The 27,078-nt window shown below is 35.6% G+C and overlaps 2 protein-coding genes across 3 annotated transcripts in view; one reads left to right on the forward strand and one right to left on the reverse strand.

Moving 5' to 3' along the window:
- The window catches only part of LOC121427659 (E3 ubiquitin-protein ligase MIB2-like), a 45,529-nt gene extending 38,198 nt beyond the window's left edge, over window positions 1–7,331 (reverse strand). For both annotated transcript variants that reach the window (XM_041624173.1, XM_041624171.1), the window contains exons 1-5: window positions 6,823–7,331; window positions 4,803–5,091; window positions 3,179–3,350; window positions 1,926–2,032; window positions 560–754 (exon numbers count right to left, since the gene is read on the reverse strand). In XM_041624173.1, the coding sequence (XP_041480107.1) occupies window positions 560–754; window positions 1,926–2,032; window positions 3,179–3,350; window positions 4,803–5,043 (715 nt within the window). In that variant the 5' untranslated portion in view covers window positions 5,044–5,091; window positions 6,823–7,331. The remainder of the gene's footprint in view (window positions 1–559; window positions 755–1,925; window positions 2,033–3,178; window positions 3,351–4,802; window positions 5,092–6,822) is intronic.
- A 6,032-nt stretch (window positions 7,332–13,363) lies between these two features.
- Window positions 13,364–27,078, forward strand: part of LOC121427209 — a 28,777-nt gene continuing 15,062 nt past the window's right edge. Inside the window, exons 1-2 of the mRNA XM_041623487.1 lie at window positions 13,364–13,500; window positions 17,688–18,571. Of these exons, the coding sequence (XP_041479421.1) occupies window positions 18,181–18,571 (391 nt within the window). The 5' untranslated portion in view covers window positions 13,364–13,500; window positions 17,688–18,180. The remainder of the gene's footprint in view (window positions 13,501–17,687; window positions 18,572–27,078) is intronic.

Consider the following 27,078-nt stretch of genomic DNA (forward strand, 5'->3'; position numbering starts at 1 on the left):
ATCAGCTTCTTCAACATCATCATCACCATCAACATCAACAATATCATCAGCAGCAACATCATAATCAACACCATCATCACTAGCATTATATATCATCAACAACATAATCATGGTCATAATCATCAACAACATTATCATCACCACCATCATCATAAAGCAGTCCTCTTAATTCCATATCCTGTTCTCTCTCACTGTATTTTGCTACTTCTTTTTTCTCTTTCCAATGCGCTTAGAAACTGTTGTATTAAGCGCTATATAAATGTTAATTATTATTATTATAAACAAATTAATCACAATTATTACTGTACCATCAAAAATTTGTATTTTCATCAACAGCATTATTTCTGCATCACTATCATAATCATTATCATCACTATCACTACTAATACCAATTTTATATTATCCTTCTACTCCAACATCATCATCATCATCATCAACATCAACATCGTCATCATCACCATCAACATCATCATCATCAACATCATCATCATCATCACCATCACCATCATCATCATCAACATCATCACCACCATCAAGATCATCATCTCAACTTCTTTACCTATTAGTGGGAGATGAGCCTCATAGTAATCATGTCCTTCTGAAGACTGAATCGCTTTGATCTCAACCTTTCCATTGTGTCCCACTCGGTATTTAAATGTAGCATCGTCATTCCATTGGACAGAGGCACCACAATTCTTGAAGCACATCGACCAATCGCAGACATCGGTCACAGTACCCACACTTTTAGGCCCAGCTAATGAGACCAAAAAGATTAATTTTCCTACATTTACTTCACTATTAGAATACTAGAGTATCATCAATTATCATTTAAAACAAGTGGAATGCCTCTGGCCATCTCACCTGCATCACGCGAATACATAGCAGCAGTGCTGACTTTGAAAACTCGCACAAGATGTTCAGTGATACTTGGTTACTCTTATTTCCACGTTTTATGAACTAGACCAATACACTTACAGAGATAGGATGGTAATTCAACAGATACCCCCATTATGGCCAAAGTTCATTGACCTTTGACCTTGGTCATGTGACCTAAAATGTGCACCGGATGTTCAGTGATACTTGATTACTCTTATGTCCAAGATTTATGAACTAGACCAACATACTTTCAAAGTTATGATGGTAATTCAACAAATACCCCCAATTTGGCCTAAGTTCATTGACCCTAAATGGCCTTTGACCTTGATCATGTGACCTGAAACTTGCACAGGATGTTCAGTAATACTTGACTAACCTTATGGCCAAGTTTGATGAACTAGGTCCATATACTTTCTAAGTTATGATGTCATTTCAAAAACTTAACCTCAGGTTAAGATTTGATGTTGACACCGCCGTCGGAAAAGCGGCGCCTATAGTCTCACTCTGCTATGCAGGTGAGACAAAAAATGATGAGGAAGAGGTGGAGAACAAGAAGAGGAATTAGAAAGAAGTAGAGAAGGAGGAAAAAAGAGGTCAAACTGGTAATAAATAAAGAACTGCATATATATATGAACAAAGAAAGAAAGAAACAAGGACAGCAGAACAGTTAGCATGGAGAGAAAAGAAAGAAAATTTCTTTACAAAAGTACAATTGCCATGACCATATCTGCATTTCATACATACAACCACTGGTAGGCAGATGGGGGACCTGGGGGGATATGGAGCCCCCCCCAAAAAAAAAAAAAAAAAAAAATCACAACCAAGAAAACAGGTAAAAATGGAAGGAGTGAAATATGATATTATTTCTAAATACTACATGCATGTCAAAATCTATCACAAAATTAGATTATCATATCAAAAGACAAAATTGGTCACAGTTTTTGCTCGCTTGCTTTCCTCGCTTGCAGCTTAAAAAAATCTTGTCTGGCCCCCTTAAAATTTTGGCTCATTTCGCACTGTGCACAACATGGTGGTACTGGTATACAAACCATCTTCGTTGCCTGACGACCAGTCCGGACCTCTGGACACCTTTGCGCCCACAAATATACCATAAGAGGTCACATGATTACTTGCATCTCTCGCTTTGACCACGACACTGGAATATCAAACAAAGAATGATAAATACACGTAAATTAATGGGGAAAACAATCAGATTCACGATTCAAGATTTCAGATTCAAGGATTTTGGTGTTTAAAAGGCACTGATATCAGAATATAACAGAGGTGCTAAAAACCCCAACAGAAAGTGAATATATTTCAAGTGTTCTGTCGTGTTTTAGATATTTAAATGAGAAGTCAGGGGTAAGATATAAAAAATTTGTTCTCTGACCTCGCCAAACATTGTGGTGCCATTGTCTCCATTCAACACTCAGCATGAAGGAGTGCATTTTCTGTTGAGGTTCACTGTCTTTGTAGCACCACAGTAAATCACCTGTCATCGACTTATATACATTAGGACAGCTTTGAAGTCTATGAGACACCTAGTTGTAGTGACATCTCACAAATAAAATAATCTCTGAAACTGTTGGAGAAAAGTCTCCAAACAGTTCCAAAGACATCAAATATATTTTAAGTTTCTAGCAATGACTCATATTTTATAGGAAATATTGTGGTCATGTCCCTGCAACAAGCAAAATACTCAAATGAGCATTAACTTGGGGCCCAGTGGATTAGTCTCTCGACTTTGAAACAGAGGGTTGTGGGTTTAAATCCCAGCCATGGTCCTTCAGCAAGTAATTTTTATCCACACTGTGCTGCACTTGACCCAGGTGAAGTATATGGGCATCTGGAAGGAATTAGTTACCTGACCGGGGTAATCATAAATATCCAAGTCCTTTGGAAGCGCAACACAAAATGCTATACAAGAGCATTTAATTGTTATTATCATTATTATCAAAATCCGGAGTTGCAAAGTGAAAACTGGGGGCCGTTTCATAAAGCTGTTCGTCAGACAAGAGCGACTTTACCACAAGAAAGGATCACCAGTCGTTCTTAACGTAGCTCTTAAAAACAGCTTCATGAAACATCCACCTGGTCACCAACTAGCATCAAGCCCAGTGAAACTCCCCCTAGTATAACTAAGCTTTATTTTTTAATTGAAAAGTGCAAAAAATTACCAGTTACGTAGACTAAATGAAACTAATAACAATGGGGATGCATTTTCAAAGAGGTCCCTACTACAGTGCACAACAATAACAAAACAAAACCCCAAAAGCAAAATAAATCAATAGCAACTTCCTACCCAGGGTCATGAGGCCCGTCTATGCGTAAGAACTCATGCGACGTATCATGCGAGTCCGACATGTAGCACTCGGTGCAGAGGTCACAGTGCACACATTCGGCACACCTCCAGCGAATTCCGGCAATATTGTCCGAGGCACACCCGATACAACGAACAAACTTGTGAAGTACACCTGAAATGGAAATAAAGTAGAATTTATCAGAAGTATGAAGCGTTTTAAGCATTCAGCTGGCAGAGCTCAGGATGCATTTCATCAACATTTAATCATCTGAAAAAAAATATTTATGACAAATTTTCTTGGTTTATAATGATTGGCTGTGAATTAAGCACTGTTATTGTAGAAATTGTCAGATAAAACAGACTTTGCTTGAAAAAAACATTTAAAAGTCCTTTTAGAAACAACCCCTCTATTCTAACCATCATGCTGGTAGGGTTGGTAAACAGTTAGGCCTGTAGTGGGAAAAAAAATGTTTACTTTATTTCTGGTCTAAAGTGTGGTTTAACAATGGAAAGCCACCTATGACACAATCGCAATTATTGACAAATTTGCAAGTTTCTCAACTTCTCATTAAAATCATTCCTAATTATTGCTGTTATTTTATTTTGATATATGCATTAAACTACTTTTCAAAATCAATGTTTATATTATATTTATCAATAAACCACTTTAATTCAGTTTCAAGTCAATTCAATTTCTGCTAGTTCACAATTATCCAATTGCAATTATTAATGCATCAATGCATTTTAATAGATATTTCTATTCCACAATATTTGCGCCTATTAATTATTATTCATTTCAATGATATGTATTCCATTTTTAATGTATTGATTTATTTTAATTTATATGTAAATGCATCACAATTCAGCTTGGTCGCCATGATGTATGAGTTTTATCAAATAAACCATTTATCTATCTATCTAAGGCTCTCACAGAAAAGCTTGAATTTATCAAATTATCTGGCACTCCCATCATTGGAAACTGTGAGAACGAAAACTAAAATAATTCTCTACACCATTAGGGCAACAACACAATAAATATAGTCTAAGCAAAATTCTGAAATTTTTGGCTTCTTGCATTAAACTTCAGCACTTTAATATTTAGACCAATTAGACTTCAGAATACCTACCTGTCTATAAAACTTTTACAGTTTATTTTTAAAAATAGTGATATTAAAGGTAGTGGGATGAAAGGGCTGGTTCTACATATGGCATGTAAACCAATTACATAAGTGGATGGATGGATGGATAGATCAAAGAGTGTGGATAAAAAATCATAAATAATCAAACTTAGAAATGATTAAAGGAAAATATGAACTGATAAATAATCAAATAATCAATAATTGAAATAAATGAATTAATATGGCATCAATTAAAAGAATACTATAAACCTGAATAAACAAATTACGTAACAAGTAATTGACAAATAATCAATTAAAACCAATGAATAATTACTCCCAAGTATTCTTTTTCTCCAAAGCGTAGCACAGACCTCTGGGTAGTTTGGTACTTTTATACAGTGCAAGATATTTTTGAGCATACATAGGGCCTACTGATCAACACAATGAATCAAATATAATGATTGAATTTGAGGGACGAAGTGAATTTATCAACAAAATGATCTTACCTATAGTTGAATTATCATACAATCTGAGATCATATTTCTGCTCATAACCGACACGGTAGTTTCCTTTCTTGCCGGTATCCCAAGTGACCTTCACCACCCTTGGTGCCTCATCGCCGTTATCGTTGTCAGGATCATTTGGGATCACGTTTGCGATTGTCCCAAGATGGCGCTCTCCGCCGTCTTGATTGCCCCACGTCCAGTCAGGTCCCCGGATTATGCGTGTTCCAATGACCCGCGACATGTTCTCCACTGCACAGATTCAAATTACTTCCTGTCGGGTCAATGCCTACTGGAAATATTATATGGAAAGAAGCAGGTTGAGTTGCATCTTTTTCCTCGTACTCGTAAAAAAAAATATTTCGTCCTTCAACTGCACTTAATGTCATGTGTTTTTGTGATTGTGACCTCACACAATCTATTATGACTATATTCTGCAAAGAAGACTGTATGCAACAAAAGAAGAAGATCTACAGAACAATTAAGCAGAATTGATCGTCTGCATTTGTTGGCCATCCTTATCACATCATGGACAGTGGTAAAGTGGAGCCAATATGGTTCAGCAAAACAACCCATCGACAAAAATATTTTTATATACTGAGCATGTTTATTTTTTCTTCGTAATCTTTTTTCATATCAATTCTCTATTCTCATCTTTTCTTAACTCTCTCCCTTTTTTTCCAATCCCCTCTCTCAAATTTCTGCCTGTCTGTCTCACACTCCCTGTATCTCATGATATAAATGTATTTTTTTACTTTTATTCTGGGATTGCCCTTGAAAAGCATCTTTGGCTTTTTGGCAATTCTCCATATTCAGATTAAATATTATGTTCTGCTTCTTTGGTTGGTGTTTTTTTGGTATTTTTTGTAGGTTTTGGTACTGGTATTTTTTTTGTATTCTGTCATTTTTAATTAATTCTTGTTTGTATTTTTATCATGTTTTCATATTGTACAATTTGAATTTGAATATGGAAATAAATTAATTGAATAGAATTCAATACGAGACAGAAGCTCATGATCTACAAAATTATTTGACTTTATTTTTTATTTTACTTTTGACACATAACATTCACATACAACTTTAAACAAACAATATTCTCTACATTTACCAGTATCCACAAAAAGTAAATTTTCACTGGATATTGCCCATTTCAAATAAAAGTTGTTTGGGTTTTTTTTCAGTCCATACATCATTAAAAAGAAAACATGAAACAACTCCATCCTGGCAGTAAAAGTTGATTCAAATCAAATGAGAAAATTGAAAAAAACATAACATAACACTCTAGATTTCATCAAAATCTGATATTAAGTTATACTGTGAATTTAAAAAATTTTGCTTATTTTTGCTTATAAAATTAAAAGAAAATACAAAGCATAGATCTAGCCATAAATGAGAGAATATTCAGTTCCTTCATTTGCATACCGATCAGTAGACAGGAATAACCGTAGTTTCTGGGGATTTATTCAACAATTTCTGACATTTTACTACAATCCCCATTCTGAGCCAACACAGTTCAGCAGAACAACCAAAATACAGAGACTGAAGCTTTTGGTCTAGAACCAGATGTTCACAATATTTGTAAAATGAAATTAAACTTTGAAATACATAACTTCCTCTTTAAATTCAATTTTTAAAAAAATGTTTAGCGTTGAGCTTGTTTTTTTTTCTCTTTTTATTAAAAATAAACTTTTGTTAGGTGGATTTAGTAAATCTAAACATGGGCGGTGGAGCAGACGATTATTTTCTTTTAGGGGGAGATGTCCACCCTCCCCCCCCAGGCCATGAACAAAGGATAATCCTCTGCCCATAATTCTAAACATACATATACACAAAGAATCAAGACTTGTTCATTGACACTGACCACTGATAGAATGCCTAGGGGATCCATTTACTTGTTTTCACCCGGCCTTCCAGATTAAAAAAAAAATAAGATCAAGACTCTAGTATAATAAATCTAACAGAAAGACTGAAAATCTAAAATAAATTCAATCTCTTTCTTGTTCAAAGGTCCCTCAATACTGACCTCGATCAAGTAGTGGTTTAGTCAACGATGAAACCAAGTGTCACTTTCATACTCATAGCCACAGCCCAGGCCTGCAAAAATTAGGTCTGCACTGCACTAGCTGCATGTAGTCATGGTCAGCGGCTATGACTGAGAAACGGTAAATCAGGCCAGGCCCCCGGCCGGCGACGAGGGAAAAGAGCCGCGCAGCGTTGTCGGAGGGAAACAAACCTGAAGTACAGACTATAGTACAGACTACAGTAATCGGCAAGTCAGTATTTCGTGAGTGAAGACCAGTGCCAGGGCAGAAAAAATGAAGTAGTTCCAAATTGAAATAATTGAGGCTAATTACTTTCCAGATTAACCATGTGACCTTCAGAAGATTCAAAAGCGATTTGAAAAAGGCGTAAATAATTATAAACTCAGTGACTTCAGTCAGTGTTCGGGTGTATAAAAATCTAATATAGGTCATGTAAAGCGCGCGTGTGGAGAAGTGCGGGGATTCCCCAATCTTTCATGACGTCATAACAAAACCAGGGGATTCCCCGGACAATCGTAACAAACTCGATCTCGACAAAACATTGTAACTGTTAGCTATCTTTTGTTTGGTTAAGGAGATATCTCCTTGGGTTGGAAGTCGCTGTACATCCATGAAATTGTTAGTGAGATCAAAGATCAGTTGCGTACACTACAAATGCATGGGGGGGGGGGGCTTTTCATGACTTTGGTTATTTTCTGATATGTCAACATCGATTGGATTTTTGTAATAAAAATGTCAAAAAGTCAAAAATTCGCTGGCAACTTTTTACAAATTTTGCCCTCAATCTCAAGTTCTTGACGCTCTACACACCATTTCCAGATTCAAAGGAAGTGAAAAGAATCGTGAATATATCTTTTTTAAGGAGTTTCTGCATTTTATTCATATCAATATCAAATTAGCATGTTCACATAACAACAAATATATATATATAGGGAATATTACATATAAATATATAAATGGATACCTTATAAATGTGATAAACGAATAGATAAATAATACTGACAAAGAATGATAACTGAATTATACATAAAGCATGTGATACAGTAAGTTCAGAAAAAAACACATGGGGCCAGCAATTTTAAAGGTCAAGTCCACCTCAGAAAAGTGTTGGTTTGAATCAATAGAGAAAAATCAGACAAGCACAATGCTGAAAATTTCATCAAAATCGGATGTAAAATAACAAAGTTATGACATTTCAAAGTTTCGCTTATTTTCAACAAAATAGTTATATGAACGAGCCAGTTACATCCAAATGAAAGAGTCGATGATGTCACTCACTCACTATTTCTTTTGTTTTTTATTGTTTGAGTTATACAATATTTCAATTTTTACGAATTTGATGATTAGGACCTCCTTGCCTGAAGCACGAAATGTTAAAATAATGGAATTCCACATGTTCAGGGAGGAATGAAACTTCATTTCACATGACAATGACGAGAAAATCAAAATATTTCATATTTCAAACAATAAAAAACAAAAGAAATAGTGAGTGAGTGACATCATCGACTCTCTCATTTTGATGTAACTGGCTCGTTCATATAACTTTTTTGTGAAATGAAGCGAAACTTTAAAATGTCAGAACTTTCTTATTTTACATCCGATTTTGATAAAATTTTCAGTGCCGCTTGTTGAATTTTTCTCTTTTTATTCAAATCAAGTTTTTGTTGGGGTGGACTTGTCCTTTAAGTACAAAGATGCTTGAAGTAATAGCAGCCAGGAGAGAGTACTGCATGCAAATTTAGTCAATATTTTAGGCCAAACTCGTATCTATTTTCATCCAATATTATGAAATCTTCAGCATACTTGTTTGAGGAATATGCTCTATTGGTATTCATCCGTGGTTGAATTGGCCTAAATATTCTTGTCTCAATTTTTTTTTTCTCTCTCTTTATACTCCCCCCCCCCCTTATAGCAGAGTTAGAACCAAAATTGTTTCTCATTACCCAGAATTTTTGAAGCATAATGCTGCATTGGTGAACTAATGATAGTTGTTATTTTCCTGGAGGCATATTTGTAAATGAGCAGTATGCTTTCGACTTTCAATGAAAAAAATTACCTAGCACTCCCCCCCCCCCCGCTCTTCCAGCAAAAAAAAAGCAAGAAAAAAGATGAGTGTCAAATTGAATGTAGAGGACAACCCACCATTTTGATGGGTTTGAGTTCGATTTGCTTCAGTCTCAAACGATTTTCCACGACACCACGGCTCACCCCGACAGAAAGCAAAATGATTTAAGGAAATAATGCAGACGTTCAAATTAATACTGAACCATCGAAATTATGGTGCAAGCTATTTACTCAACATGCTCAAGAGAGGGCGATTAACATCAAATTTGATGGCAAAGTGTAATACATGTAGAACTTTTATCAACCTTCTTCTTTAAGGCCTGGTCACACCGCCCGAGCGTTGTTGGAGCGGTCGTGTGGCGGTAGGGAGAGAGGGTCGAATTTCGCTCACAAAATTGAGGGAAAAATCGAAAACAAAAATCGAAAACAAAATAAAAACAATCGAAATCGAAAATGGTAAACGATAGCGAGCGGTGATGATTTTTTCTCTCTGCTCCAACAACGCTCCGGCGGTGTGACCAGGCCTTAAAGAGGAGGACGGTCTATCTTCTACCCCCCTTCCAAGTAGAGCGTTTGACCGAGTAATTTGACAAGCCAAAAAACAAAAGGTTTCACTATGAAATGAGGACGGGGGGGTTAACCCCTTAACCCCCCCCCCCCCGTAGATCAGTCACGCCCCCCCCCCCCCTCCAGAATTGAAACGAAGTCGTTTCTTCATTAGCCAAAATTTTATGAAAACAACAAATTGAATATGGTAAATATACTACGAGCATAATACTGGGTGAATGAATGATAGTTGTTATTTCCTTGGGCATATATATATCAATAATACTTTTTAAATAAGGCGCGATAGCTCAGTCAGTATAGAGCGGGGGTTTCAGATTCTGGTGAAACATGTTCGATTACCATGCACTTGGTGCGCTCGTGCCCACTGGTGAGGCACCAATCCCATGTCCTTCGGAGAGGATCTTAAGCCGTCGGTCCTCTGGTTGCTTACCATTTTTTTTTTAATTCAATATTTTATTGCAACCGTATTGTAAACTTTACATGGTTGGATTATGTACAAATAAAAATGGTTGACAACTAAACATTCCATATTACAAAAAATGATAAGTTATGTATTTGAAATAAATAAACATTAATTTTAAAAGCATCATAAAAATCTAAGTAAGAAATCATGATTATTATACATTTAAAAGGAAAAACAAGTACACACATACATAAAATCAAGAATTGCTGTCTTAAATTGCATGCCCATAATGATACCATCAACTCAATCCAAACACAAACAAGAATTTGAAATATAATTGCAAATTACACAAGCACCAGGGAATGAAACTATTTTATTTTATACCTATCGGGCCTACACTTTAGCCAGTCAAGACCATTGGTTTTTCAAAGTGCGTATCTAATTTCCCGTTTTGCAGGTAATAAAGACAGTTGTGGCTGGGGTTTTGTATATGTTTGAACAACTTGAGACAGAGCTTTCTCCGGAGCTTTCTTCTACTTGCAACAATTCATGCTTTCATAGCAAGCAGTTAAAAAAAAATCTCCACCGTTTACCATTTTTACCATCCCCCCTCGTCCAGCCTAAAGAGAGAGAGAGAGAAGGGGGGGGGGGCCGGAGGCCGACAGAAAAATGAAATTAATTTAGGAAATAATGCAGGCAGTAAGTGTTGCACCCCCTCGAAATGGTGCAATCACTTTACGGATAACATCAAGCGAGGGCGACAAACTAATTGTCACTGGCGATAGTCTCACAATTCGATAACGAAGTAGACGTTTCATCCGGGCATGAAATTATTATTATGATGAAGGACTTTGGCAAGTGTATATTGATCGCGGTTTGGGAACATAATGACTGCCCCCCCCCCTACCCCCAATCCAAGAAAAAAAAATCATCGACCGAGAAAATAAAAGGAAAGTGATAGCGCAAAAAAAAGAAGGGGCAAGAATAGGGTGAAATAATTAGGGCCTACCATTTTTTTAAACTCCATCCAAAAATTGTACCACAAAATTTGATGTTTAAAATTCAATTTCTGCCTCGCTTTACTGCCTTGGTAAAGTTTAAGAAATTTCCCCCCTAGTTGTTCTTCGATCTATGCATTCTGAAATCCCGCCCCCCCCCCTTATGATCCAAATGAAGGCGGGACCGGGGGGGGGGGGGCAAAAATTCCCCGTATGAAAAATGCATTTTTTTTTTTTTCAAAATGAAGTGTGCCCTTTTTCAGAATGAAATACCCTATATGAAGTAAAAGATAATACATTATAGATTAGAAAGTCAAAAACCCTTTGGCTCGCGCTTTGCGCTCGCATCTAAAAAAAATTGTTTAGTAATCCTGCATGTAAACTCACGGCCGTTACAATGATGCTCAAATTGGAATATTCCACATTTTTTGGCTCGTGTTTCGAGCGCTCGCATCAATTATTGTTTATTCTTCTGTTCCTGGTTACACTGAAAAATGTTTAGAATTTCCAATTTTCAGATTGGAATATCCCAAATTTTCCTCTTGCACTTTGCGCTTGCATTGGTCAATTGCTGAGATATGTATCCTATTCATCGAAGCACTATGCAGTCTCTAAAAGGTTCCTTTTCTGGTCGCCTGTTAATTCTTTCGTTAGATACACATCTTATCCATAATCACACAACTGCTCGCAATGATGTTCGATTGAGCTCGTGATTCGCGCTCGCAAGGATGCCCTCTTAACAAATCGCTCGCTCGCTACGATCGCTCGTGGGAAAAAAACGAGGCCTAAATATATAACTTATCAATCAGAAATTATTTCAAAAAGGCTTTGCTTAACTAAATTACTACAAAACAAAACTATAATTCACCAAGAAATTAATAACGTTTTATATCAGGCGTAAATCCTTGCGTCACACTACTGCTCGGGGGAAATTGTTTATTGTTCCACCCCCCCCTTGAATATTGACGTCACGGATTTACGCCCGTATTATATATGCAGGGTAGCCATGCACTTTTGTTAGGAAACTGCTCTACCAGAGGGCCTATAGCTTGCATTAAATAATGATGTTATTACCCTTTTACAATCTAATATCATGGTGAAAATATTTTTTTGTACCACAATACCCATTTTGACATATACTAAATACTAAAAACAGACTTTAACTTAGACTTGTAATTCAATTACTTGGGTGTTGTAAATTTTGCGTGAATCATGTAGGCCTATACGGGGCCTATACCCGGGTTAAAATAATTTCCTTATGTTGACATGTCAGTGTCACCATTTTGTGTTTTGTTTTGTGTATATACAAAGCCAAGGAGATATCACCTCTTTCTCCTTGATAAAACCAGTGAAAAAGAATTTTCTTCATGGACAATAAAGTTATTCAGTTCAATTCAATACAATTCAATTCAATAATTGATGATTTTTTTATAATATTCCTATTATGTTGTGCAATAAAAGATAAGTCTCTTTTATTGCACTGTTTGTCTGATTTTCCTTCCCCTTTCCTTTTGAGGCCTTTATCAATTTTCATGAAGCTCTAAGCTTTAAGATGAAGGTCTCCCACATTTCAAAATGTATTATGTCGATATATGAATATATATAATTTTTTCTTGCTATTTGCTTAAATAATAAAATAAGAAGAAACTTATTACGTATAAATATATTTCAATTAGATTTTCCTTCTAATCTTATCATTTAAAGGGGAACCCAGCCTTGGCCATAAAATGTTGTGTTGGGAAGGAGAAAAATAGATTTAACAAAATGGTGAAAGTTTGAAAGAAATCGGACAAGCAATAAGAAAGTTATGGCTGTTTTAAAATTGAGATCTCTAAGACGATGTAGATTTCAAATTGGCAACTGAGTAAGTAAATTATGACAAGGGGCAAGGACAACTTTCCCATAGGCCATGTACTTTATTATCAGGGATTTGTGGTTTTCTCCTAAGTACCCATTCCCCTGGGGCAGTAATCTAAATATAACCCAGGTAGTATATTGTTTTATGTCCTCATGAAAGAAAAATATAATTTGAAATAAAACTTTTGAGAAAAATGACATTTTAGCCATAATATGTATTGGAGTACATGGAAGAGTAGTCCTTGCCTTACATCACTATGATATACAATATGTGGCCAATTTGAAGTCTCCATGGGTATAGTGATTACCAATATTTACAACTTTTAAAAATTCATAACTTTCTTGTTGTTTGTCCAATATTGTTCAAACTTTCACCTATCAACTTGTCTGATTTTTCTTTTCCTTATAAAAACAAGTTTTTATTTGGGTTGGATTCCCCTTTAACCTGATATGAACCCCGTTGAACATGCCGTGTACATGTTATAGTAATTTATACCAGAACATAGAGTTGTACACACAAGTGAACACAAAAAGGTATGTTTTTTCAGTTCACGTGGGGACATCGTATTCCTATGTGTTGACGTAAGCACTAACCAATCAATTATCCCCGTTCACAGCATGTGACCGTGTGAGAAACCCTAGTTACAGCCGATGTTTATAAGCAACGGACTTTGCCCCGCGCTACTGCAAAAACTATGCACTTCTGTGCAATAGATTGTGGAAAAATATACTTTCTGGGATTTGGATTTTTATGTTTTAGCTGAGAAAAGGTGAGTTTGGTATCTTAGAACGGATTTATTGTGTTTTTAATGGATAGAACATGTCTTAGAAGTTGTTTGCAGCTTTATCGTGTGAGTTTGCGACATCGATTTCGCGCGCTGAGTTGTTGCGGTTGTCCGTGCCAGACCACCGATCGTTACAGGCCGCTACCGGGCTGTGTGCGGGTACTACAGCACAGGGATACAGTATGCCTGAGTGTGTCGTGCAGCTTATTCCTGATGCGCTCAGCCTCTGCCTCTGTCAGGAAGTGGTGTCGAATTACCTCTTGAAGATTAAGAGCAAGTTTGACATTGCATCTTGATCTTGAGCTGATAAACAGGCGAGCCAGTGACAGTCACATTATTCTGATGTTAAGTCCCTGTCTTGTGCGGCCGTGGCCTTGCTGTGGTGGGGGCCCGGGTGGGTGGGGGCAATAGCATTGTCATTGAATCATGAATGTCAGACAATAATTCATGGATGACTTCTTCTTTGACGTCTTTTGAAGTTTGGTTTTGCTTTGCATAATATTTGGCGGCATCAATAACTTTTAGTTTCATTTAAATTAAAAAAGCCAAAGTTAAATCAAATTGACGCCCAAATCTGCAAATTATGAGTTTGAATATTGTGTTGTGGAGAGGTGAATCAGGTGATGTTGACGATGGTGTAGATGATAATGATGAGTTTGATGATGATGATGATGAGTTTGATGATGATGATGATGAGTTTGATGATGATGGTGATGATGATGATGGAGATGATAGAATATCATCATCATTCATCAATGAGTTAGTGATTATGGTGGTGGAGGTGAAGATGATCTGATCTGATGATGGTGGTGGTGGTGATGATGATGATGATCATGATTATGATGATCATCATGATGCCAGTAGAGGTGATGATGGAGGTGATAATGCATGGTGATGATATGATTTTGATCATGATGATAATGATGTTGATGGAGATGATTATGATTATGATTATGGTGTAGCTGATTAGATGGAGATGATGATGAGTTTGATGATGATGATGATGGTGATGATGATGATGATGATGATGGTGATGATGGTGATGATGGTGATGATGATGGTGATGATGATGATGGTTAATGAGTTTGATGATGATGATGAGTTTGATGATGATGATGGTGATGGTGATGATGATGGAATATCATCATCATTCATCAATGAGTTGGTGATTATGGTGGTGGAGGTGAAGATAATCTGATCTGATGATGGTGGTGGTGATGATGATGATCATCATGATGCCAGTAGAGGTTATGATGGAGGTTATGATGGTGGTGACTGGTGAATGATGATGGTGGTGGAGGTGATGATGATCTGATCTGATGATGGTTGTGATGATGATGATGATTATGATGATCATCATGACGCCAGTAGAGGTGATGATGATGATGATGACGATGATGACGATGATCATGATTATGATGATCATCATCATGCCAGTAGAGGTGATGATGGAGGTAATGATGGTGGTGGTGAATGATGATGGTGGTGGTGGAGGTGATGATGACGATGATCATGATTATGATGATCATCATGATGCCAGTAGAGGTGGTGATGGAGGTAATGATGGTGGTGGTGAATGATGATGGTGGTGGTGGTGGTGATGATGATGATGATCATGATTATGATGATTATCATGATGCCAGTATAGGTGATGATGGAGGTGATAATACATGGTGATATGATTTTGATCATGATGATGATGATGATGTTGATGGAGATGATTATGATTATGTTGTAGCTGATTAGATGGAGATGATGATGCCATGATGGTGATGATGATGAGTTTGATGATGAGTTTGATGATGATGATGATGATGATGGTGATGATGGTGTAATGATGATGGTGATGATGATGATGATGATGATGATGATGGTTAATGAGTTTGATGATGATGATGGTGAGTTTGATGATGATGGTGAGTTTGATGATGATGGTGATGGTGATGATGATGGAATATCATCATCATTCATCAATGAGTTGGTGATTATGGTGGTGGAGGTGAAGATAAACTGATCTTGTGATGGTGGTGGTGATGATGATGATGATGATGATCATGATTATGATGATCATCATGATGCCAGTAGAGGTGATGATGGAGGTTATGATGGTGGTGACTGGTGAATGATGATGGTGGTGGAGGTGATGATGATCTGATCTGATGATGGTTGTGGTGATGATGATCATGATTATGATGATCATCATGATGCCAGTAGAGGTGATGATGGAGGTAATGATGGTGGTGGTGAATGATGATGGTGGTGGAGGTGATGATGATGATGATCATGATTATGATGATTATCATGATGCCAGTAGAGGTGATGATGGAGGTGATAATGCATGGTGATGATATGATTTTGATCATGATGATAATGACGATGATGTTGATGGAAATGATGATGATTGTGGTGTAGATGATGATGATGGAGATGATGATGCCATGATGGTGATGATGATGAGTTTGATGATGATGATGGTGATGATGATGATGATGATGATGATGATGGTGATGATGATGATGATTATGGTGTAGATGATGATGCCATGATGATGATGAAGATGATGTTGACGATGGTGTTGATGATAATGATCATCATCATCATGATCATCATGATGATGATGGTGATGATGATGGAGATGATGATTGTGTATCATCATCATTATCATGTTGATGATGATGGAGATGATGATGATGGTGATGATTGCTGATAAAGATTCTAACACTACTGCCGATAGTGGTGATGATGTTGATGGTGATGAATGATGATTTTGATTAAAGCTAGGTGATTGCCAAAATGGTAGTTGTTTTCAGGTTAAAACTGATTAATGATGTTGGTGATGATGATGAAGAAGACAACAAGAAATATGATTCTGGTGACAATCGGTGATGATGAAAATAGTGCTTGATGGTGATGGTGGTGATGTTGATGATAATTCATTGCAGTTTTGCTTTTGATGATTGTGACTACTATTGTAAACCGCATTTTATGAACTTTTCAGAAAAAAACCCAAACCAATTTACTGGAGATTACTGTCATCACTTCTCTGTGACTGTTCCAGTTTATTCATTTGCTTGCAAGTACTGTACATTCTGTAATATATTGGTTTTGTTTTGTTTTTATTCATTGTTATTGTTTGGAATATTGTCATTATTATTATCATTAATATTGATTATTATTATTATCATTAATAATATTATCATGATTTTGTTTTTATTACTATAGCATTGTTATCCAATCTTTTCCTCCATTTAGTCATATGTCTCATCCTTTATTCTGAGTTAATCCGAGATAATCAAACCTTGCAATGAACCAACAGAGACTACATGTAGGCCTATACAAATTAAATGTTTTTATTGGATCTCATTTGTTTGCCAACAATATGTGGGTAATTGGAGGCAAGTTGTTCTCTGTGATGTTTAAAGATGGCAATCATCCAGCTCTATATTGACATTGTTGATTTGACAAAAGAGATCATATAAATCCTGCCTCTGGTCCATTCAGGTGCAGATTTGAATGGTGTCAAGTAGTCTATATATCATACTTTTTTGTGAAACTTTTGTTCACGTTAATACATTATTAAAGATCACCATGGTTATTCATTTGTTACTTTTATTGTTAGAATATTTGGATGAATTTATATTTCATTAAAATACAAACATGTAGGCATTGTAAAAAAATGCATTTTTCAATTGCAGGTTTCATATTTCGACAACAATTTTCCATTAGAAATGGGCCTATCATGAATCTCATCTCTTACATAGGCCTATTTTGGAGATTATTTTACAAACTGCTGTCTAGAATCCTATAAATTAAGACTACATTATGAATAATATTTTTGAGAATAGTAGCATAACCCGTGTTATAATCCTTGCAGAAATAATTTGATCATTTTGATGATAGGATTGTGAAATATACTCTATTAAAAAATAAAAATTGTTTTGCCAGAAATACATTGAAATTTGAACTTCATTAATTCAAGAATGAGAAATCATCACAACCTCCAGAAATTCAAGGGGCTCCAAGTTCCAAGCTTGATGGTAACTTAAAGGTTCTTCATTTGAAGCTTTCCTGACTGTCCAGGGGTCCCGTTTCATGAAACTTTCTACTTAAATTATCAAATTTGATTCTGCATTCAATGACTTATGTTGTGTTTTATTTTGTATTATGTATAGGCCTACTTTAAGAACAGGTAAACTGGATATATCCTACCAGTCATCAGGTTTCTGAACAACTAGGTCAAAGATGTAAATCCCAGAGACCCTGACCTGTAAGCTACTCATCTCCATGGAAACGAGGACGATGACTTCTTTCATGACCAAGGCTTTTGTTTTCATCAGATAAACTCTAATGGATCAAGCAACTGTATTGGAATGTAGTGCAGCTGTAATACATGTACATAAAACTCTGTGTAGCTTCGATGCAATTGGATTTGAAGCCATGTAGACATTTGAGGGTTCCAGTTGTGTTCTTATCATCAAACTGCTATCAGACAACAAATAACTTTGTTGTCGATTACGAGGACATTACCATTTTAAACAGGAAATGCCTGTTTCACATGTTCACACCGTAGATGCGAATACCAGACCAAGGGGTTACGACTTCTGGTGCCTCGTTCTTGTGAAGTGATCGCTTCATCAGCGATTGACTGAAGATTAGGAATAAAACATGGACAAGCTGGAGAAGCCATCGTCGACGTCTCCGTCGGCCAACAGTGTCAAGCGGGGACCAACGTGCTCCCTGAGCGGGAGTAGTTCCAGCGAGGGGGAGGGGTCGGACCACGAGGAGATACCCCCCTCCCCCTGTAGCAGTACCTCCAGTGGCCCCACCTACGTGCGTCCTCCGGGGTTCAAGCACCATGGACAGGAGATCAAAGTCCAGGAACCAAAGCCAAAGGTCAATGTGCGGATCAAGCGCAAGATCAAGAGACAGTCTATGATGAAGGACGTTCTGCCACTCAGTCATGTGACCTCTCACCCCGTTGCCAAGGTGACGATGGAGGAGAAGACGGGTGTTCAAGTCTTGCCGCCTAGTGGGATGAAAACTAAAGTCAGGAAAGGTAGGTCAAAGAAATGATAACTTTAACACATTTACAGAATTTTTATTTTTTTCCTCAGTGTGTGGTGGTTGAACTTTAAAGGTAAAACCAGACTTAACAGGTCCATCATTAATGTAGGCCTACATAGCTCGTCTAGATAAACCTTTGGTAAATAATGGGAATTAGACTCAAATATTAAACATTCCAATATACAAAAGTGCTCAGTCAATATTCTATGTTTCCCATTAAAGGAAAATTTAAGGAAAATGTATTCAGGCCTACATGTATATGTTTGTGTTTAATGATTTTCAAATGTCAATATTACAATATTTACAATTTGCAATAATCGGGTATAAACAAAAACAAACAAATCTAATGAGAAAAGTGTTAAATAAATTGATATCGGGAAACAGCACCATCAGGTCTAATGTTTTATAGGACAAGTTCACTTTTGAAAAGGGCAAATAAAAGAGCCAACGAAAAGGGTACTAATGCTAGACATTAAAGGTATTCAAGATCATGATCTTTGGACTTGGGATAGCCACACATGAACAAAGTTTAAAGGGACAAGAAAATCCTTTTTTTTTACAATATATTAGGGTCTTTTTTTTCTAACTGCATTCATATATTGGCAAAAACAAAATTAAAACAGTTCCTAAAAATGAGGCACATTACATGTAGCTCTCCATTTCCAAGTCAACACTGTGCTTTTTAGCCTTTTTTATTAAATGGAGGTATAAAGTGTTTTTCAGATCACAAATACTGTCCTGTACATGTATGTCGTAATTTGAGCAGGGAGTAACCCAATATTTGTTTGGCAAAATGACCTGCCCATTCTTAACAGAATTTGAGTTGTATTTCTGATACAATAGATGGGGGGAAAAGTCATGCTAGAATTCAATAGGGATTTGAGATTCGGGTCATTTTGGTAATGGATAATGAGATTGCATTTCATGTTCTCTGAAGGCTTCTAGAAGCTCTTTCACCTCAGTGATAAAAAAGGTGAAAACCCTCATTTTTTATATTGTTTTTATATTATTTTTTGTCATTCAGCATGGAGTTTGTTTTATTCATACTGTATACATGTACATGGTATTGAACTTCATTTCAAGTCAGTTTTATAGAACTGTATGTTGATTTCTATTCAAACATAATGCAAAGTACCATTATATTAAATTTGATACAAATTAAACTGATTGACATTTTAAGGAAAAGCAGTATTTATAGGGCAGATATGGAAAAGGGGGGGGGGGGGGGGGGAGTTATCCACTTCATTTTTGTCTGAAGAGTTTCTAGAAAGAATGTTCTGCATCATGTTTCCAATTTTATTTTGAGTAGTGCTTTTCTAGTTTCAGAGCAGTAGCACTTTCAAGAAAAACTTCCCTTTTACATACTGACTAAATGACATTACAATGATATACATACACAGCATCGCACACTGCTTATCTGATGCCATGTGCATAAAAACGACTTTACACAAATGTTGTGCCCTTCAAACAGTAAAATGCCAATGTCTAAATATGGTGATTTATTACCATGGCAACACTTCTTAATTTTCACTCGTGTGAGCAATAAAGAAATCCACATGCAAGACAAAACTTGAAAACCTGCAGATGTACTTAATAATAATATGTGGAAAAAATGAATGGGATTGTAGTGGTATCTATTAAATAATACTTCAAAATAGCGACAACTTAGACTTGATATGAATGTCTCTGTATGTTACTTTGCTGTTCAGTACCCTTTGGTTGAAAGTACTATTATGATTGAAGCCAAATTGATAATTTTCTCTTACATGTCTTGTACTTATTTTTTATTCTGGGATATTTTTATCCTATTCTTTCTCACTCTTATTCCTCAAATTGTTCACAAAGTATCCTACATAGTTAATGTACCTGTAGCCTTTGTGTGTTTTACAAGTGACTTTATTACTAGAAATATATTTTTCAATCATTAAATTATAGTAAATGATGGCAGCTAGTTCCCCTAATTTCTACCTTATTTCTGTATTTAGCCTTGCAAATTTGCCTTGATAAAAAAAGCAGATATAGTAGTTGCAAAAGCACGTTTACATTTCATTCAAAATCAAAACACTCAATATGCCTTCTCTAATAAAGAGAAGTGTAAACACATCCTGGGGTTGATACAGCATTGGAGTTTGGTACAAGGGCAGGCAGGCATCACTGTTTACACAGAAGATCGAGATGCTGACAGCATTGCATATCCCTGTAGGAGTGTTGGCCTATAGATACTCAGTAAAGGACTGGGCATTGAAATTTACGATGCCAACAAGTTCATGTGTATATTGTATCAACTCACATTTCATTAAAATTACACATGGGAGTTCTCAACCGACTGTAGATGTAAATAGGTTTTATGAGATGTAGAGTTCACACTATCTTTCTAATTTTTGTTAATAAGTTAATTTATTTTATTCTTAAAAGAAGAAAGATACTCCATACATGTAGCTTCTTTAAAACAATAATATGCCTTTAAAGAAAGGCATATGAATTATAAAAAACTCTTGCATATGAATAGTGTTTCATGTACAATTTACCTGTGTGCTTCCATATTGTTCACATTTAGATTTATTTATTTCAGTTAAACAATTTTTTTCAAAATACAATCAAAGTAACAATACATATTCAATATACATGTAATAGATAATACAGAGTTACAGACCATGACAAATCAGTGAAATTTCGTAACAAATGTTGAATATAAATTAAACTAAACTACAATTTGTTGCAGTAATTTTATCAATGAAAAGAAACAAGAAATGAACGGAGGGAGGGACTTGCCAAGAAAAGCAAAAGCTTGTAGAGAAGGCAAGCCCCTAAACGTAGTTTCAATACTAATTATAGACAAACTATATATATACAACTATATACAAAAAAAATATAAAATCTATACAATTATCTGCAGTAGATGTATTGACAGAAGAGATACTCTTTTTTTTGTATTTGGAAAGTATAATGGCCAAAAAGTAAAACACAAATCTCCAAAAGACTACAGGTTTTGTTTTTCATGAAGCACCCTTCCAAAACTCCAATTTATTAAAATCGTTACTCAGCTCGTTAGAATTGATGAAAATCTCCACACTGTCTGTGCTGTAATTGCCTCATCAGATAGGACACTGCCACACTGAGGAGAAAAAAAATTGCCTGGAGTTTACATGTGATGTGGTTGTTGCTTAGCAACAGGAGTCCTTGTCGCTTTTCAGTGCTAATCTATGCCGCTACTCGGAGAGAAGGGCCGAGAGATCCACGGAGAGAGAGATGCACTCCATACACGTGCCACTTTACTGCAGCTGGAAGCCTGCTCTTTAATACTACCCCCACTTTCCTTTTCCTTTTCTTTTCCTTCTCTGTTTTATGTACATGTAGCCTTCAGTCCCTCAGCCAGTCAGCCTCCACCCCTCTCCCTCAAAAAATAAAAAAATACACCTGTATACCATGCATTTCTTCCAGTTTTCTTCCAAATATCATTGGATCACTTGCAATGCTTCTTGGTTTGTTTTTCTTTTTCTCTCTTTCTGTCCCTGTCCTTTTTCTTATCTTTGTCATTTTCTCTCTCAATCTTTTTCTTTCTCTCTTCCATTCTCTGTATTATGTCTGCATGTTCTATCCCTATCTTTATATCTCACTCTTTTCCCCCATCTCACATTCTTGCTTCCACTCAATTTCTGTTACTAAACTAACCTCCCCCTATCCCCCCTCATCTGTGTTCCCTTTCAATACCATCAGGCGCATTTCTTTATTTCAATAGCCATCTTCATTACCTGCCCACACCAATGTAATTAAAAAGACTGTTTGCTGTTATAGAAAAAGTGTTTTGTGTCACTCCACCCACCCCACCCAATGACTCATCAGTCATCACTGGAGATCTCCCATATATATCTACATGTACGTAGTACATGTAGTATTCCAATTATTGATAATTGAATATGAGTTTATGTACATGTAGGACATGATGTTGCACCCCCCCCCCCAAAAAAAAAAAAAATTGAGGGCTACTTTTTACAAGAAATTGCCTAAAAAATAATAAAATTTGATATAAATCTTCAACACTGGGGATTTTGCAGGGTTCTTTTGAGAATTTATGGGGCTAAATCACCCAGAGCAACCCCCCCCCCATACAAGCATGTTTTCTTCTGCTTCTAAGTTTCTAACCACCATGTCCAGTATTTACACTGTCTGTACATGTACTAATGATTTTGTTATTTTTGTGCAATTCAAATCACCATCCTCATTATAATTTTTTTCTACATGTGTGGTCAGACGTTCAGATGATCAAATCGGGGTTTCATCATAGAATGATATTTTAACCCATTCGCTACCGAATTCTGTAGACAATAGGTTAAGTCCGCTTTAAAGATAAGCTCTGGTTATTACTGGTAATAAATACCACAAAAATAAAATGTTCACCGAATACTTTCTCAGAATTATATAAAGAATTAAATAAAGATATTTGCCAAACAATTTTCAGGAAAATGAATAATTACAGAGATATGGGCAAAGAATGATCAGAAAAATTAATGAAAATGCCTGTTCATTTTTAGTTTGGTATCACATTTTGTTTCCTGTACATTGTAGTTTGTACTGAGTAATGAATATAATTTAATATAATTCCAAGCACACCTATATTATTTTGATTATTGAAACTTAATTGTTCCATACATGTAGCATTCTTCCATGTGATATAACACTTTAGACCTGTAGTATTTTTCCTACCATTGATTACCTATGGAAATTAGATTTCTTCACTGTTAAAAATAATTTGAACAACGCTGTTTACTATGTGCATCGCACAGTACATGTACTTGTTTAAACATTTCAAACAAGTGTTAAAAATCTTGAACAAGAAAGTTCAAATTCGAATATTTAATTTATCAATAATTTTGGTTGTTTATTTTTAACACTTGTTTATAATTCAACTGTTCAATAAAGTGTTAAAACTTTAAACAATCATGCTTTAAAGAAATTATTGATATTAAATATTTGAATTTTAAACTTTGTTGTTTAAGATTTCAAACACTTGTTTAAAATGTTTAAACAACTACTGTGCGATTCACATACATGTAGTAAACAGCGTTTGTATAAATGATTTATTTAAATTATTTTTAACAGTGTATACCAGAACTTAAAGTTTAGTATGAACGCTCAACTGAAGCCCTATCATCACTTGATGCTAGGAAATTCCGCATAATATGGAGAGTGAGTTAACTTCAGTGAATAATTAACCCAACATTGCAGCCTGAATATATTGCTTTAATTAACAAAAAAAACTCATGGCCCTGCAAGCTTCTGAAAACGTATTCAGTTGGGCAGATTTTGATATGAAAAGGGAAGGTACATTTTGATTTAAGGCACATTGTTGTATAATTCATACATTTTGAATTTTCTTTCTGAAGCCTTGGGAAGCCTTGGATACTTTGATAAAAGACACAAAGGGGATGATTTCATGTATTCAGTTTTGATTTTGATTCTCTGCTTTTCGTAGCTGTACAAAAGTATGGAATATTAGCTTTTTTCAACACTTTTTCCGCTCTGTTCATTTCTTGATTTGTGATTAATCACACTTCTTTTTTTTATTTGTGATATTTTACAAAAAAAAGTCACCAAAATGTAATAGTTAGAAACGTAGATATGATGCAGTAAAGTGGATCAAAATAAATTTTCAAGTTGTATTCAATAGCATCATTCTACTGTATTCTAGTCATTTTCCTTTATACTCGGACCCTGGGAATTATGGGATGGCAATGAGCTTTGATTTCAAAGTTAAAGAAAATATTAAAGGTATTATTCCGAATATGCTGTAATGTGGAGTTCAACAACTTACACTTTACTTCACTTGCAATTAAATTAGGATAGATAATGCATCAGAATTTTGGATTGACATTTAGAAAAAAGCAGGCTCCAGTCTTATTCATCCCAAATGTGTAAAAGATGAACAACACCCTAGTGTGTCCTACAAATATAATTGAAATGGGGTGGTTTCTTGAAGAATCTCTTTGATTGTTTGCACTGACAAATTTTCTCTGAGCCAATCAGATGCAAGGATTTCAGTAGCTTATAACAGTTGTGAGTGAAAAATCCCCATTTGATTCTCCAAGACTGCTTTGAGTTTCAATCAGAAAGATTGAACTCGTCTGCTCAGAATTGAATTGTGCTCTTTCTCTGCAGGGGACATGGGGCTATAGTCCGTGGAGAGAGAAAATGATCATTGAATTGGCGACGATGTCAGAATAATTCCCAACTCCATGCTCATTGCGTATTATAAATGGAGAGATAAACCGTGGCTCGACGATGCCCGAGGATTTTTCTGCTGTAGATTAGCATAAAGGGTGTGAGGGATGCTACACGTAGGTTCTGAGAGAAAAAAAATTGTTTTTATAGTCATTTGGCTTAGGAATTATTTTGTAAAGGGAATTTGTTTCATGAAGTGGCTTGTCAGTGATTTTTCTTTTATAGTTCAAATAAAATTGATACTTTTTAAATTCTGGGCCCCATCTTACAAAGAATTGCGATTGATCCTAACAACCACAACAGTGGAAAGCCAACAATGTCAACATCTAATATGCTTGTTTTTTCAAAAATATTTCCTATATACATGTATGCTGTTTATTCATACAGTTATTGCTTTCTTGAAAAGTTAGGGTGCTTCTCTTTATTTACAAATGATATTCTACAAATTTCCTGTAGAAAAAAATGTGACTGATGAATTTCTATATTTTTGAGGTTGATGTGATCAATTGTAACTCTTTTTAAGACGGGGCCCTGTGCTACATTTATATGCAAGGTCCAACTTGTCACCTGTGTCTCTGATATGTTGTAAATATAAAGCCCAGGAAAAAAATATTGCATTTGTGCCTGAAAATCATTTAATGAAAATTAAGGTATAAAAGTGACCATAAATATCCCAAAATTTGGTGTACATTGTAAGAATGAACAAGCAAAAAACTTCATAATGATTTGTTCGAGGGATTACAGTATATTGCATACATCTGTTTATTCAATTATTAATGAAAACAGTTTTAATAAGGCAAAAAAGGAGTATACTCGTGATATGAATGTAACTAATCAAGTTGCAAAGCAAATCCTCAACTGGATACAATTTGATTTAAAGGTTTAATTTACGTAATTTGCCAGAAGCAAGAAGGAAAGAAAGAACAAGAAAAACAACTTGAGGGAGAGAATCTTGTGAGTTTTCAACCACACCCAATTTCATTTTTATTTCTGAGACTGTAAATGAGAAACGAGAATGCTTTAAACCATGATATATAATTTTGAGAGCATGTATTGAAGATACTGCCCTCGGGGGGAACACCATACAAAGGGAAGAATATGCATATATAGGAATGGAATAGAATTCATATGATTCTCAGTACTTGGCGCATTATTGATGGAAACCTGATCGGAGGCAAGCAAATAAACGAGGGGCATGATTTGGAGGAGAACGTCGGCAAAGAACCGGCCGATGATTCATTCCTCATGTCAAGTGCAATGTAGGACCAAAGGCTTTACATATATTAACCCTTCCAGTGCTAAGAATACTTGAGAATGCTACAATGTAACTTCTGTGTCAAAATTATTCAATCATTTACGTGTACAGGTACATGCACATGTGGTTTTTAATTATTTTATTGTTAGATTGATTGTGAACTGTTAGTTAAATGTGATATTAGTAATTTTCATCCTAAAAGAAACTTTTTTGTCATTCGACTGCATTTATTTATGTAGCACGTGTTTTTTCAAATTACAGCATGACATGTAATTTATTAGAGTAAAAACCTATCTTCAGGGGCCAACAAAATCTATTCCGGCCAGCGGCCTTGTCTCAATTTTTTTTTTTAGTGGCCACTTTTTTTGTTTCATTTGGTTGGCATCAACCTATTAAGAGACTGAACCCACATGTAGGCTTACGTCTGGATGGAAAACGTGTATATCCTGTAGCAAAATCATTCAGGCTCTAACACGTTTAAAAGTCAAATTTGACTGTTTAATTGCAGGTTTTTATCATTTTGTTTTATTTGACACTCCAATAAAAAGCAATTTACAGAACATTTACATGTACATGAGGACAAATATTCAAGGACAAAACTGTACATGGATATACACATGTACATGTACCGGTAATAGCCTAAACATCTACAGTAGATATGGAGCCATTTTTTTAATGGTTTCAGGGCCCTGTTGCATAAAAGTTGTTATTGTGGTTTCTTTGCCATCCAGTGGTAAGTACCATGGTAACAATGCTCATTAACCAATCAAAATCAAGGATTCCATGAAAGACACCATTGGATGTCAAAGCTATACCATAATGGTAACTTTCAAAATTTATGTAACAGGGCCCAGACATTTTGTGGTATTTTCTTGCTTATTTGATATCTTTCTTCACATTTTGAACATGGAATGGACATGTACAATGATACATTTTGCATTTTAAGACCATTTTCTAGTGAGATTTATAATCTGTTTTATTCATTGTTCACAATGAACAATGTTATTACTCTATACTATACTACT

Source organism: Lytechinus variegatus, chromosome 14 (genome assembly GCF_018143015.1).
Source record: "Lytechinus variegatus isolate NC3 chromosome 14, Lvar_3.0, whole genome shotgun sequence".
Classification (NCBI taxonomy): domain Eukaryota; kingdom Metazoa; phylum Echinodermata; class Echinoidea; order Temnopleuroida; family Toxopneustidae; genus Lytechinus; species Lytechinus variegatus.